The following is a 15,845-nucleotide window of genomic DNA, read 5'->3' as shown; positions in this document are numbered from 1 at the left end:
AAAAGTGCCTCTGATCACTAAAATACATTTCAGATGTTTCGCAGGAATCTTTCACAGCAACAGAGCACTCGTGGTTTAAAAGTATGATGGAAAGCAGGTACAAAAGTATTTCCAAGGCAACTACACTTTGGAACTCAATGGCAGACAGTAACATTGAAAGTGTTTCTTTCATGTCTTATATTAGACAGGGCGCCAAGACTAGTTTCACAATGGGCACTCAAGCCCAGCCATGAAAAAAAAATTGTTACAACAAATAGATGAGTAGTAATAGTTTAATGAGTCTTATAAAGACCAAATGAAATACACATGATTAAGTCAAATACAACTGAAAGTCATCCAAATGCTATTTTACATTATAAAAGGCAGGTAGGTGCACACAGCTTATAAAACACAACAAAGTGATAACGGTCATTCAATGACAAGCAGTGAACGAATGGAAGGCTTCTTTGAAAATCTGGCTTTCACACTGGGGGCCAATTGTTGGCAACATCCTGATGCATGGCCTCAGGTACCCACATGCAGTATGCAGACAGCAAGACTGGGAGGAAAAAACAAGGTCAGGCTTTATGATGTCGAATACTTGGCAGCCTCATTAAGTCCTTACATTTATCGTCAGTCTTCCACAGGGACAGGAGAGAGTCTCTGCAGTCGACTTTACGCGACAACAGATCTCCCAGCACAGCTTCTGTCCTGGGTTGCAGCCTACGGCACAGAGAGAAGTCTGAAGGCTGTTTGTTGTTGTTGGTGAAGACGAGGAAGCTACGTGTGTGTAATGCCTTACTTGGCCCATGATTTCATCATGATTGAGGGATTTGACAGCAGATGGCTTCTGTAGGCCTCCAGTTTAGGACACACCTGCACAGCACACATGAAAACTCAGACCGCATCGCACCACCAAGGTGTACATGGCATTTGTAAAATGAATACAATGCATAGAGACTGTGAGCCTGCCACAAGGTTTGCACCAACGAGCCAGCGGTCCTCACATATCGACCTGGAGTGGAGCCTGTAGCTGACCAAACAGTAAAACGAGGAGGTAGGGTTTACATTTATGTCAACATATGCTGTGAACATCTCTCCCGTGCTCATTTGCGCACCCAAATGCTCTTCCTCTTCCGTGGAGACAACCTCTTCTCAGTTGATCGCCCACTCATTCATTTGGGGAATTACGGCAATCTATAAATTATGCATGAGCTATTGGTAGTACCAGAGGTGCACCCATATGACTTTTCCAGACCGTCTACGAATCCGCCACACATTTCACCTAAATGTGTCAGTTTAACCCTGGAGGCATTATGTAAAAGAGGACAGTGCATAAAGTATATGTCATTCCAAGGAGTGGTACTGGCGTGTACTGTTGAGGCATTTTTATGAGTAAAAGTACTGATGTAATGTAGTGGTGCACGCTGCAGCCATTTTGGCTAGGAAAACTGAGCCGCAAAACAGGTTTATAAAGTTCATTAAACCGCATTAACATACCTGATGTAATAGAACAGATAGAACAATGTAAATCATGTCTGTCTGTAGTACCTGTCCTTCTAAAATAAACTGAGCAAACAGTTTGTATCTCTCCAGACCATCTGGATACTCCATCTCCACCGCAGGAAGCTGCCAAGCCACTCGGACTGCAAAAGTGGGCAATTTGTGTCAAGAGGATGAAACAGACCGCGTAGCATGAAAGGCGAAATCAACGATTCCGTCTTACAGAAGGTGCTGGAGCGGTGACACCTGATGATGCCTGTTGAAGGACAAAACCACGGCGCGGGTGACTCCAGGGGAGGCCCAAGATGGCAGTACTGCGGAAGGAGCTGAGGGATCCACTCTGCTTCCACAGCGGACACTCCTGATGAGAACACGACAATTAGATTTACCAAGGAGCCAGCAACTAGAAAACAGGCTTAGAGGGGAAATTTGGCTTTTAGCCTTTACATTGCTGTCCATTTCCATAGTCTAAAGCCTGTAGAATGCTTTATTTTTATTTAATTTTTTTTATCTTTTATGAAGTGGAAGTAAAAACATTTGAAACTGCGGTTGCAGAGGTGTGCGCACCTGTTTGCATCACATTCAAACTCATGTCAAATGGGAGATCTTCACCATTTAAAGTGCCCGTGATAAAGCCCAAAGCTCAGATGCTGTTTTAGTAGAGTTCCCTGAAAATTGGATTACCCAGTTAACCTGCGCAATCGATGAAATAATCAGAAGGAAAAGTCGACTGAAAAAAAAATGTGTCTGTGAGCTTTCACTCACTGACCTCTCATATACATCTTGGTGGTCTCCATTATTTCCTGGTAGACGACAAACTCGGGCAGCGTTTTAAACAGCGGTGATGTCGGGTGAATAAACACTGGGTCATCAATGAGCGGTGTCTGCAGAGAAGAAACACGTTGGAAATTGCGGTAGGGCGAGTGTTTCCAGTTGTAGTAATTTCGGGCTCACTTTGTAAGCGCTCTTCCATTTTGGATCGAGCAATTCCTCTGCCTGTACCCTCCTTGCCAGATGGTCACCGAGCCCTGCAAGAGTGATCTGTCGCAAGCAGACTACCTGGTGCGCCGTGGGGGGAGACATTTTGGGGTCGACGAAAACGCCCGTGTCGGGGCATACGGTGTTCACTGGAAGAAATATAAAATGATGTGGTGTTTATGTTGCGGTTCACACGTTCAGATACACTGACCAGAAAGCACACGGTGATCACAGGCACTGACCACTGGAGCATTTCAATCACAGGAGGGCATGAAAAAGTTCATTTATTTCGGTATTTCCATTCAAAATGTATCTAATAGATTACCATATGTGGAAGAATTACAATCAAGACTGTTCTTAAGTATACTTCTAGGTGCTACTTGGGAGACATCATCAGTGATGAACCCCAAGTCAATATCTGAAATGATTTGAAATATCTCTAAATTTAGTTTTAGTAAATAGTATACAGCAAATGAAAAACCCAAATTGACCATTTCAAGACACGGGAATATGACATATATACTAATCAAAATAAGGTTTTAATACCTGCATTGGTGAGTTGACTCCTGAGGCGGCGGATCTCCACCATAGCTTTGTACCTCAGTCCGTTCTCCTCGCAAAATGAGGGCGTGCAGCCGGCGAATTCGCACGCACCGACAGCACCTGATGTCATATGTACGCATGCGGTCGAAGGTTCAGACAGGATCTCGCCAGGGATGCCATCTGAGCCTAACGTACTTACCCAGCATGACCATGATGTCTCCGAGCAAGAGCGAGGGCCCTTGCCCCGCCCACAGCCTCCTCATTTGGGCCATCCGAGCGCGACGCTGAGAGAGCTTGGAGTTCTCATCTTCGCTACCTGCGGGTCTGAGCGATAAATATCACAAGGTTGAGGAAAAAAAATGCAGGGTTTCTAAAACCAAGTATCATTTTGAGAAGTCTTTGTGTGCCCTGCAATTGGCTAGCAACCAGTTCTGGGTGTACCCTGCCCAAAGTTAGCCGGGATAGGCTCCAGCACGCCTATGACCCTTGAGCGGATACGATACGTGGTCAAGATAATAGATGAATGGCTTTTAATAAGGTGTATTTTTTTTAGTTTGGAATTTACTGACGTTGTGCTCCTCACCTGTTGAGGTCTTCAAAAATCTCCCGGACTGTCATGGCAGCCACTACAGCGATGACGTAAGGCAAGCATTCCTGCTGCCGGCCAAGTGCCAGCATTTTGGCGTAGCGTGGGGCTACAGGAAAGGAGGCCATCGCTCTGCCCAATGGGGTAATGGGGCAGCTCAGCCTCGCTCGCTTCATCTCTTTCAAACTGGAAGAAGACACTGACACTTCAAAAACAGCACATCAGACAGGAACACATAGGAAAACAACTGATGTATTCTTGAAAAAAAAAAAAAAAAAAGACACAGAAAAAAATAAACCTGCAGGTCTGAACAATAACATCACTTCTTACTACACTAAGAAATCTATTACAACATTGTACAAAAGTAGCACATTTTTTTTCTTTCTTGGGAGAGGTTCAAAATGATTTTGGCACCTATCTATGGAAGCAATGTTTGGTGTAGACGTTAATTTTTGATTAAGCAGCATCATTTTTAAGAATTAAAAAAAAAAAAACAGTATGGTTTATTAAGCCATTACATTGCTTTGTCCAATTGGTCAATGAAAAAAATCAATAAAATAACAGGCCCATGAGGTGATTACCAAGAGAGTTGATTAGTGAATAGATGCCATATCCTAAATTGGAGGGTTCTGCCTGACACCAGTCTGCCAATATTCTCCATTTTAGTAAAGCAGCCAAAAGTTGTGAGAAAGCCAGTCATTGCTTCAAAATTAACTGTACTACAACCGTAAGAAGTGTATAACACGAATGGTTTTGCGATGCTTTTATTCTGAAGCGCCTCCTGGAAACATGGTATCGTGACGGTCAACTTGATAACCTTTTCTTCCGAGAACAGCTTCCAAAAAATTGTGTTTTTTGTTTTGTTTTAACCTTGGGGGCGACTAATTTGCCACTTGCTAGCAACTGAAAATGACACCGCAGTTGCTGAGCTGTCAATCAAGGCTTCAGCTTGAGAATGTCACATGACCAAAGTCAGAAAACAGGCTTGCAATGGCTGGTCGCTACTTTAGCATTGAATCTGAGCAACTGGGCTATAAGTTTCCCTGAAACACACCCTATTCATTGGCGTCCATTTTGTCTCAGCAAGATTAAAACAAAAAGTTAATTGCATACCACCCAAATACATCACACTTTATTGGAAAGGCCAGGATATTCTGTACTGAGCACACTAGAGCTTAGTAGGGTAGCTTAAAAGACCAAAACCAAATACCCATTACAATGGACACAAATTGATAGGCCGGTGCTTAGGAGGATATAGCGAACAACACTGCCGTGGAAAATGTAATGCAAGCAAAGCTATGATGATATTACCTTCCAAGGTGAGGGGGCTGTTTGAGAGCTCCCAAGGAGACCAACAATTGTTCTGCTGCTACAAGAGCATCAGTAGAAGGAGGAGTAGGAAAAGGGAAATTGACCACCTGCACACCATGCATACCTCATGTAAGTTTTTTCAAATATATTTTGCAACTATACTATAGATGACAAGCTGCATCAGACCTTCTCAATGTTGAGATCCTTCATCTGCAGTACCAGGTCATCCACAGGCCGACGAGTGATCTCTGCTTCTGAGAACTGGCTGAAGTCGGCAAAAACTGCAGAGGAGTACAACCTGCAAGCGAAACGTTGGAGGAATCGTGTTTCCTACCTATTATTGTTAACCCAAAGCACATGCAGTTCACACTAACGGAAAATAATGTCAAATTTGGAATTTTTGGTCAAATCTCAAATTTACAAAATAAATAAAACATTCACACAAACACATTCACAACTCTGACCTGTAACAATGTCCTGGCTCCGTTCGTCCCGCTCTTCCAGCCCTTTGATTGGCTGCCGCCTGCGAGGTCCAGGTGACCTTGAAGGAAGACACGCCCGTCACACGGTCATAGAAGCGCTTCTTCACACGGCCGCAGTCGACCACGTATTTGATGCCAGGGATGGTCAGCGAGGTCTCCGCAACGTTGGTGGCCACCACGCACAGACGAGTGCCGACGGGAGGGGGCCTGAACACCTGCGCACGCACACCCGCGCATTGTTACGTGGCTTAATCCATTTCAGATAAGTTTAATAGAAACCCATTGCAAGAAAATACACTATACGTTTTCAGGACTAATTAATGTTATGACTGAGAGTAGGTGATATAGAGCTTATGCCACAAGTTTGTATGTTCACCTTGGCTTGTTGCTCAGGAGCCAGCAGAGAGTAGAGCGGGAGCACGTACATAGGGATGGACGGGTCAGCTTTTTCCTCTGGGGGGACAAAACACAATCTAATCATCACTTGATGTATTTCACACCTCTTGTCATGAAATGGCCAGGCACGCTTGCCTGTGTCGCCAGGATCATCCCCGATATCCAAGTCGGACCCTTCATCCTCGTCCTCGCCTATTTCTATCGCTTCTCTGTCCTCATCTCCTTCATCCACGGGCAGGGCAGAGTAATTGTCCAGGTTGATACGGGGCAGTGACTGCAAGTGGAGAAAATGTGAGGCTTAATCTTATAACCATCTAAAAATGGAAGTAATTGACAGCATCATACAAGACTCTTCTTCTTTTTGGCTCTCTTGAACCTGTTCACTGCTTCGGAGTCAGCCTTCTCCTCATCACCTGAGCAGAAAAATGCTCTCAAAATTTAGCCAAGACATAGATTACGTTTGCATTGTGTTGGGGTGAGCGACACTCACCGGTGGTTGCGTTACCCTTCCTAAAAGGGAACGCCTTTCTCAGTCGTCTGCACAAGCTGTGGACCTCCGCCTGGCCGGTCAGAAACACCAGAATGCCCCCTAAAGCATGGAGAAAGGAAACTGAGTCCATAACTAGAAGCACCAAAACCCCAGTGTGTGGCAATTTTGGACTTCAAATTCAAGTAGACTTGATTTACGTTCAGACCAGATATATCCACGGTCCAATCAAAACTTATTGATAAAACCTTTGAGTTTTTAGGTCATTGTTGAGAAATTGTAGGAATTTTACATACCTCCATCTAAAATTCTATTATATTTTTAAACTACGGTGGCAGCTAAATGTTCTCAAACACATGAAAAGGTCAAGAAATTCAAGCTATCAACTCTTGATAATTCATAAAGGATCATCCACATCATAAATCTAACCAAGAAAATCCGAAAATGTGCAAAGCTGTTTTCTAGGCCTACTGTACTACTACTAATTACCTACTTTATTACAAATACTACTAACTACTTTATTACTGTTGGAGGTGTACTGTAGGTGTCTACTTTGAATAATCAAAATGATAAAACATTCTGCTTTGATTAACATTTTTTTTGGTTTACCAAATAATTGCATAAACTTTTCTTCATAATGGTGATGACAAATACTGATATGATTCATGATTTTTTTTTTTTTTAAATAATCAAAAACTACTGATTTACAGGGTGTTTTCAATCTTTTGTCTGACATGATTTAATATGACCTGCTACCCAACAATAGGGCTAAAAATAGACAACTAGATGCAAACACAACTGTGAATTGGCAGGGCACCTAAAAGTGAGATGAATTGTATATACAGTATTCATATTCAAAATTCCAAATAAAAACACAAAGTGTCATGGGCATAGTTAAAGGCAACAGGAATTTCTCGTATCATTGAACACAAGTACAATAAAACACACTTTTTTGCAACAAATAATTACACACACAGAGAGAGAGAGAGAGAGAGAGAAAAATTACAAAAAATTGGGAGCAGGCAAGTTTCGCTACAAATAATAGGGGGAAGGTTAGAAAATTTCCCAATAGACGAGTTTACAAATGCTGAATCGCAAATACTAAAATGAAAATCTGTGCACCTGACGGAAGCATGCGGTGGATCTTGCAGGTCTTGTGGAACGCCTCCCCCATGTAATCATCCAGCGGGGTACGTTTGTTAAAATGTATGGTGACAGGAAACTGGCGAGCGTCCACCCTGATAATGGGCGGAGGGGTCTTGAACAGCTTCTGGTTGTCGGTGAAGTCCTCCACACGAAGAGTAGCGGACATGACCAACAGCTTCATGGGCAAACCTTTCTGAAGATGCGCGAAAGAGTTGCTTAAAACTACATATATTTCAAAAAATAAAAATTCACACTGTATGTCACCTTGTTTCTGAGAGGAACTATGCGAGAGAGCAGTCCAATGAGAATGTCCGTGTACACACTTCGCTCGTGGGCCTCGTCTATGATGATCACGTTGTAACGTCGCAGCAGGAAGTCCTGAATGAAAAAAATAAGATGATAGTCTGGGTATTTACTAAATCAATGAAATAAGTCAAGTATATTACAGCCTGCTTACTGATATGTTCAATGATAATACATCAAGTTTTTACATGCTTTTATTATCAGCACCAAATTACTATATTTGATAAACGAGTCATTTTGATCTTTTATACTCTATTATTTTCTTACTCTCATAATCATATTAAATATTTTGCACAAGTCCCTGAAATCGGTGTCTGCTCTGTTACTATGTGGTAATGACCCCAGGCAGGTGAAGCGTAACAGTGATAAGGTTTGGCATCTTTTTTTTTCCAGGCACTTTGATGCACTTTGGATAGTTTTAGGTATCCTTATACAATGTTTATAGTAAATAATCTTATTTATGGTCGGCATGGCTAGTAGGGGCGCGGGGTGGCGCGAAACATAATGGCAAAACATAATTAAGAATCACTGCCTTAAAGAAATTCTGCTGTTTTCATAGACATTACCATCAGCATTTAGTCTTTCTTCAGTGTGCTCGTACACTTGTTTCATAATTTGTCATAATGCGCCTAACTGTTGTCAAGCTTAACATGACCAGTGTCCACTGTCATAGTGAAATATCAACTAACATAAAAAACATTCAGCAATTTAAATATATTTGTTAACCAGTAGACTGTCGCAAGGCCAAGGTCCACTATGCCCTCATTAAATACGATTAACAGATAAATATGTTAACCATGTTTTTGTCCACCCTGTCCGCAAGGTCACATTTTGTTGTTTGGAAGTGTGAATTATCAGAGATTCTACCTTCTGAATCTCCTTCAGAAGAACACCGTCTGTCATAAACTTGATCTTGGTCTCATCCGTCACATTGCCCTCGTATCGAATCTGATAGGACACCACACTGAAAACACAAAAATGCACATCACTCAAATGGATATATAACTTTGAAGCAGTAGAAGACGTTATCTGCACATGTTACCGTGTGGACATGTTCATCTCTTTGGCGACTCTATGTGACATGCTGACAGCAGCTACTCTTCTGGGCTCAGTGATGCCAATGATGCCAGCGTCACTGGAGGAAACAACACATTTTCATTACCTAAATTGCAAGCATTTCAAGGGCTGTATTCAAGCAACGTGCGCAGCGGACCAACTCACCTGGCGTAGCCGGCCTCATAGAGGAATTGAGGCACCTGTGTTGTTTTCCCACTTCCTGTCTCTCCACAGATGATGACGCAGGGGTTTTCTTTCACAGCCTCCATGATGATCTGCTCCTCTGCCAACACAGGCAGCTTCAAACGAGCCTCCTGCAAACACACGCACAACACCGGGTGTTGACATGAGCGTGTACTCATAAATCCATCAGTTTTCTATAGCCGCTTATCCTCACAAGGGTCACAGACTTTCTGGTCCCCATCCCAGCTAACTTTGGATAGTAGGCGGGGAACACTGTGAACCGATTGTCAGTCAATTGCAGGGCACACAGAGACGAACAACCATTCAAGCACTAAATCACACCTAAGCCCAATTTAGTGTGTCCGATAGACCTGCCATTCATGTTGTTGGAGTGTGGGAGGAGTGCACAGAGAGAACGCCGCAGACTCGGGGAGAACATGCAAACGGAAGGCCAGAGCGAGGTGCATTTGATTGAACACAAGTCCTTGAACTGTGAGGCGGATGTGCTAACCACTGCTTCACCAAGCCGTCTACTCATAAATCCTTAACTCCAATATATTGTATGTACTCGTTTGCCTGTTTTTTAGTTTGCTGACTACTTTGTGTGAGGGTTTCCAATCTTGTTACACAGGAGTATTCTACAAATTATGCCACAGGTTGAGCTAATTCGAGATAAGCAGGGTTTTTGTATTATTGAACTACAATACAACACAGAGGACAGGTTGGTGGAGCATTGATCAACACGTCCACCTCACAGTTTAGGGACCTAAGTTCAAATCCACCTCATTCTGGCCTTCCTGTGTCGAGTTTGCATGTTCTCCCCGAGCCCGCGTGGGTTCTCTCTGGGCATTCAGGTTTCCTCTCACACTCCAAAAACATGAATGGCAGGTCTGGTGGACATACTAAATTGTGAGTGGGTGTGTGAATGTTTTTTCGTCTCTGTGTGTTCTGCAACTGGCTGGCAACCAGTTCAGGGCCCCCCTCCAAAAGGTGTTTTTTTTGTTTGTTTGTTTGTTTTTTTGAGCGATATGTACGTACATCATCAAGTAAGAGTAGCAGACTGTTGTGGCTTTGGCTTAGCTGATGGCACTCAATTGGCTAACTGTTTGCCTGTCTGTATCCATAACTACTAATTTTACATGATAATAAATTTGCTAACGGTGTTTAAATTACTTTGTGGCAGGTCAAATTATGTACCTTGCATTCGATGGCAGGTGTTTAACTGGCTTTTGTTAAAATTGGTGGTGTGAATATTTAAATAAAGTCAAATGACATGTTTACACATGAATAATGCATAAAGAAGAAATGGTTTGCTATGTTATTGACAAACCTGTATTTTTGGTAATCTGTCAATCGGGATGAAGACAACTGGCTGTGATGCCCTTGTCATACCACTGGGCATGGACTCCTCAGGCTGATCTTTTTTCTGTGCCTGCTCCTGGTCTTCCTTCACCTTCTCTGTTACCTCCTCACAGGGAGGACTTGTTTCCTTACACTCACTCGTCGCCAGGTTTTTGTTCACTGCACTCTCTTCTTCTTCCTCCTCTTCCTCATCATCGTCACTAGTTGAGATGTCACTATCTTCTATTTCCTGCTCTTCTTCGTCCTCTTCTTTCCATTTTCTTTTCCTGTTGGCCCCGCTGACACTGCTGATCTTTGGTCCAGGTGCTCCATCTATCACTTCATCAGGTAACCTGAAAAATGGAAAGAAGTCATTGAACACTTAAAAATAAACTAAGAAAGACCAATAGTTAAGGGTTGTGACAAATCGGTATCGGCTGTAGGGGGAAAAAAAAAAGAAAAAAAAAAAAAAGACTTGTTTTTCTTGTTTATATTTCTGCAATTGGCTGGCGACCAGTCCGGGGTGTTCCCCGTCTACCGCCCAAAGTTAGCAGAGATAGGCACTAGCTTGTTGAGGAAAAAGATGCACGCAGGGCAACAAGTCTTTTTTTTTTTTTTTTTTTTAAACTAACAAGCGGCCAGAATAATCCAAAAGATAATATAAACCAAGTCTGTAAAGCCTGACACAACAGGCAGGTGAGCAAATTGACTTAAGTCATTGTAGATGTGTGTTTGTTTGAAATTGAAGGAACTGACTGTGCTTAAGGTATTGAGAGAAATCATATGACTCGGATGAAAAAAAAAAAGTGGTGATTAACGTATCCTGACCATGACTACCCCACCCCCCTTTCTCATTTCTTTCTCTTGAACATACTTTTTGGTGTGGTAAAGCTTCTCCCCCGTGCCCAGTTTGGATGTTGTATAAAGAAGCTTCAGTTCTGACTCTGGAACTTGCACTTCCGCTAGCCGTGCCAGGATGTCAGCTCTCTGCACACAACACAATAATTTCAATGTAAATAAAATAGACCAAATGTCATAAGGGGCGGCATTTGAGAGTGGAAGTGTATATTAGAATCCTGTTGACTGTGTATAGTATACAATGAAATTGGGCGAATAGGGTAAGCCTTGGGTAGCCTTGTCACCTGGGCTTTCCTCTGCTTTCTCTCTAGCACATTTTGCAGTTCCTTCCTCTGCTTCTTGGTAAGAGGCTTCTTAACGGGAACAGCAGTCACTGACGACTTCTTCTTTTTGTCTTTGCTAGCCGGGAGCACCAAGGCGTTGCTCTCATCGATACCTTTAAGTCTGGTCGCATCTACGAAAACAATTGTTCTCAAACAAATGAGTCCAACTAGAGCGGATAGGTAATGTCCTTTCACTCACCTATTTCTACAACAACAGCGGACTTTTCTCCGTTTGCTTGTTTGGTTTCGTTCTGTTGTCTCCCTTTCCAGTTGTGTTTTTTCCTCAATTTGCCCATCTCTCCCTGTAGAAGGAAAGGCCAGTACATGTACATATTAATAAGAAAGACAGTGTTGGACTGTGTTAACAAACATAAATGTTATTCTAAAATACATTCTCGACAAAAAAAAATCAAGTGAAATGTACGAACCGTTTATTTCCAAAACATTGACACGGACCTAAGCACACTTAGGAAGGTATAGCTTTACTTGCACCTCACGTGTAATCAGGAGCTAGTCCGTCAATTAAATGTTTTCGTAAAGAAAACACTAACACATCAGAGTTCCGTGTTAAAAAAAATAAAATCAAGGCGTACTAGACACGAGAAACTGAAAATAGTACACATAATTTATTTTCTATAAGAGAACAAGGCAATTAGCTACTAAAACCTTCTAGAATAAGTTTTTAGAGACCTGACATGTTGTTATGGCCGAGTCCACTCGTCAAATGTGTCCGTATCAAAACCATGTACCCAGAGGGGATCCGCAATATGAACCAAATGAAAATAAGATGTGAGAGACATTGTACCAAAGGGGGGGAAGCGTTTTATTTAAAAAAAAAAAACAAATTTAAATATTTTTTTCCTTTAAAAAAATAAAACATTACAGTAACAGAATTTGAGGAGACATTATTGCATGTAATATGTGTAAGACGCTTGAGGAGAACCGCCCCCCCCCCCAAAAAAAAAAAAAACCCCGACAGAATTAGGTAACGTCTTTATTAACAATTAAACAATGCAAAGACACTTTAAACACAAAAATATAATACAGGGCAACATATACGTCTCTATAAACGCATCAGTTTTGATCAATTTTATGTATGATATCCTAGATGTGTGTGTGCGTGTGTGTGTGTGCGCAGCAGTTTCAGCTGCTCCTGTCATTTAAAGGCAAAAAGACAGTGTCCTTCTGCGCTTCCCCCGCTGTGAGGCTCTCCTCCTTGGTCATCCTGGCCTCCCTGGAGAGCTTCTCAAACCTTCTCAGGAACACAATGACGGCGACCAACAGCGCAGCTTGCACCAGCACAAACACAAAGAGGAAGGCCTGCGAAGTCAAGGCCAGGTCGCAGTACCAGTAGTGGCAGGAGTCAAGGACCTCCTCCTCAGTCAGATACTCCACCAGCCTCCCTCTGAGGTGTGGAGGTGAACTGCAGTTGACATGGGCCGAGGGATTTCGGCCCGGCCGACGTCTCAGCCAGGCTCGCAAGTAGAGCACGCCGCAGTCACACGTCCACGGGTTTCCGTGCAGGGACACCTGACGGAGGGAGGCGAGTCTGTCGAGAAGCCCATTTGGAAGGGTGGTGAGCCGGTTGTTGTGCAGGTGCAGGTCAGTGGTGCCTTCGGGGAAGACACTGGGGAGGTGGGAGGAGTTGAGTAACCGGCTGCTGCAGTCCACCTGGCTGCCGTGACAGGTGCAGGGATGGGGGCACGCCAATGAGCGGTGACCTCCAAAGATGAGAAGACACAGAAGTTGCAGCTCCTTCATCCTCAATAATAACTGAAGAAAGAAACAAGCGGCACTCAATCTCCCAAGTCATGAACTGATGATGATATGATGCAGTTCTTCTCTCTCTCAAAATCATGTGTGGGCAACCTTCATCCTATCAGGCTAATGTACGATGCAATCAGGGTAGCATGATGCCAAAATGGCAAAAGATTACCTGTCAACATGGACAAATGAGACATTATGAGTGTAACGTTCCTTTAGTGACCTCGTCAGCAGTCCCTACTGTTTTTCCTTTTTTGTATTGCACTTTTTGTCATTGGTTGACCATTGGATGACCATGATGTTGGCATGTCACACACAATGCTGTTTCAATGAGTGATAAAAGGATAGTGAATCAAAAACATCATTACCTACAGTACCAGTTCAATCTGGTGGGTTTATTTTTTTTGTTATGTAAAAAATCCTGAATTGGAGATTATTTTTTAATATACATATGACCTATAAAAATATGTTTTATCATTTAGATTTTTCCTAGTAGGTACATTTTGCTCATGTTGTTATGTGAGCTGCACATTTTGTTATTTTCTCAGTCATCATTATGAGTTTTTCAGTCGTGCATTTTCAAGAATTGATGGTTTGACTTTTATGACCACTTATTGACCACTTATTATGTGAGACCATTCATCTTTCAAAAGGATTTTATTGCACTTTTAACAACAAATCATTTCATGAAGATTAAGCGCAATAGTAAATCACAACTTTTGGGGACAACATGGGATTTGCAGCACCTTAAAGTTATATTCACATCAGTGTAAATAAATAAATAAATAAAAAACAAAGGGAAGTATGACGTACAAATTATATTTGTGTTGGATTGGCCATTTATTAGAAGCATAGACTTATGCTTGGTACATTTGCCTCACAGGACTCAAATTTTCTTCACCTTTGAATTTGTACTCACACTTCTTCCCACAATCTAAAAACACGCATGTAAGATCACCAAACACAGTTTCATGTCAATGTGCATTTGAATGTGTTTTTGTATGTTTGTGCCCTGTGATTGTCTGGTGACCTTTTGCTGTGACCCGAATGAAGACAAGCATTCACCAAAATGGATGGCTAGATAATGCTCCATTTAAAAATTGTATAAAGCCATCTTATAGCTTCTATGATCTAAAGCCCAGGATACTCCATTTATTTTGTAAATAGTTGAATAATGTGACTTACCGCCAGCTTTGCGTGTCGTCCTTGTAGAGGCGTTTTGCTCTCATCGGCTTCGCAGTGAGCGTGATGGTGCCGGCTGGCCCTCACTGATAAAGAATTTGAACAGGATGTGTGCTGTGCACTATCTCGCTTTACATGTTCCATCTCCCATTAGGCTGTTAGTCATTACTTCTCAAATTTCAATTGTACATATTTAGACATTATTCATTTTTGCAAAAATGTTACTGTCAAAAGTAATGTAATGAGAGTGGAGATGTGAGCAAAAGATTATGTTTTACCAAGACTGTATTTAATTTAATTGCAATATTGTCAAATTAGTATTATTTGTGATGCAAAGGTTAATGCGCTTTAAAAAGTCCATGTTGTGTTTCCATGCCTCACCAGCACAAAATAATTATAACCTAAGCAAAATCTGGATCTTAAGACTTTGGCTAAATGAGGGAAAGGACAGAATAACTCTCAGTGTCATTTGCAGTGTTTAAACACAACTGCAAACTAAACCTTGTGGCTAGAGTACCTATTTATTAGTATCAATGGTAACAGAACACCGTTATCATTGTCAAGAGAGAATGTCTGTTTTAGAGCATTATATTGCAAGCTTTTTGGCCAGACTGTGTATTAGTATCATAAATAATGTGTTTTATATACGTATTATTCATATTTTTTATACAGTATATACAGAGGTTCTCATTTTTTACACCATTACAACATGAAAGTAGTCAAATCTCCAAGTAGTACAATTGTGACTAACGATAAAATACGGTTGCAGATATTTTTTGTGATAAACATGTTAAAAAAAATACTCAAATAAACTGTTCTTAAAATTCAATCGAAACCAAAATGTTCCAAAGCAACCATTCTTTCCCATGTCACTGGAGAATGGCAAGCAAAGTTGGGGTCACTAATTAAACATTTTTTTCAATATCACGGGGCTTACACCAAGACACATTTCAAACTTTTTGTATGGCTGTTGAATTGATGATAGAGCTTTTTGCATACAGTTAAAGAAAGGGGAAAAAGTGTTTGTATATTATGTACATTATATGGCATCTGTAATTGACTGGCAACCAGTCCAGGGTGTCCCTCATCTACTATTTGAAGACGGCTGGGATAGGCACCAGCGACCCTAGTGAGGAAAAGCGACTAAAGAAAATGAATGAATGGATGAATTACGTGGCATATAATTACAGCAATAGCATTTTCAAATGTTTCTGTATTCTCACATCCCACATTCATCCCCCAGTCCAATTATAAAAAAAAAAAAAAAAGTTCACTGTAATGTAGTGTCTTTTGAACATACAGTACAATTTCAAATATCTGGGAACTCAATGCTGACATTTCTCAAGGCTTATAGAGCTTAATATGCCAATGCATCAGGATGAAGGAAGAACGGCTACTAAATGAGAGATAAATGATTCCAAAAA

General features: G+C 41.7%; 2 protein-coding genes across 2 annotated transcripts; both read right to left on the bottom strand.

The window, feature by feature from the left end:
* Nucleotides 1-254: 254 nt before the first annotated feature.
* On the bottom strand, nt 255-11,990 carry dhx37 (DEAH (Asp-Glu-Ala-His) box polypeptide 37). Its single transcript, XM_088412177.1, has 27 exons — nt 11,904-11,990; nt 11,675-11,777; nt 11,437-11,606; nt 11,169-11,281; nt 10,284-10,647; nt 8,936-9,084; nt 8,757-8,849; nt 8,582-8,678; nt 7,676-7,789; nt 7,388-7,604; nt 6,269-6,367; nt 6,124-6,191; nt 5,914-6,052; nt 5,759-5,835; nt 5,365-5,597; nt 5,087-5,198; nt 4,901-5,007; nt 3,587-3,775; nt 3,203-3,327; nt 3,007-3,123; nt 2,437-2,609; nt 2,252-2,366; nt 1,706-1,843; nt 1,531-1,625; nt 782-855; nt 605-702; nt 255-538 (listed from the first exon to the last, which is right to left on the bottom strand). The coding sequence occupies exons 2-27, from the start codon at nt 11,769-11,771 to the stop codon at nt 462-464; spliced, it is 3,450 nt and encodes a 1,149-aa protein (XP_088268303.1). The 5' UTR covers nt 11,772-11,777; nt 11,904-11,990; the 3' UTR covers nt 255-461.
* A 463-nt stretch (nt 11,991-12,453) lies between these two features.
* gp1bb (glycoprotein Ib platelet subunit beta) lies at nt 12,454-15,760 on the bottom strand. Its single transcript, XM_088412252.1, has 2 exons — nt 14,425-15,760; nt 12,454-13,248 (listed from the first exon to the last, which is right to left on the bottom strand). Exons 1-2 carry the CDS (start codon nt 14,563-14,565, stop codon nt 12,619-12,621), a joined length of 771 nt encoding a protein of 256 aa, XP_088268378.1. The 5' UTR covers nt 14,566-15,760; the 3' UTR covers nt 12,454-12,618.
* Between the last annotated feature and the right edge of the window lie 85 nt (nt 15,761-15,845).

Source organism: Hippichthys cyanospilos, chromosome 1, assembly GCF_059441005.1.
Source record: "Hippichthys cyanospilos isolate Australia breed blue-spotted pipefish chromosome 1, RoL_Hcya_1.0, whole genome shotgun sequence".
In the NCBI taxonomy this organism is placed as follows: domain Eukaryota; kingdom Metazoa; phylum Chordata; class Actinopteri; order Syngnathiformes; family Syngnathidae; genus Hippichthys; species Hippichthys cyanospilos.
This window is presented reverse-complemented; position numbering and strand designations above follow the sequence as displayed.

Coding starts and splice junctions, on each gene's coding strand:
- dhx37 (XM_088412177.1), bottom strand. CDS start 11,771: ATGGGCAAATTGAGGAAAAAACACAACTGGAAAGGGAGACAACAGAAC. Junction 8,679..8,756: donor GAGATGAACATGTCCACACG/GTAACATGTGCA, acceptor TTGTGTTTTCAG/TGTGGTGTCCTATCAGATTC. Junction 7,605..7,675: donor TAGTTCCTCTCAGAAACAAG/GTGACATACAGT, acceptor GCGCATCTTCAG/AAAGGTTTGCCCATGAAGCT.
- gp1bb (XM_088412252.1), bottom strand. CDS start 14,565: ATGGAACATGTAAAGCGAGATAGTGCACAGCACACATCCTGTTCAAAT. Junction 13,249..14,424: donor GACGACACGCAAAGCTGGCG/GTAAGTCACATT, acceptor TTCTTTCTTCAG/TTATTATTGAGGATGAAGGA.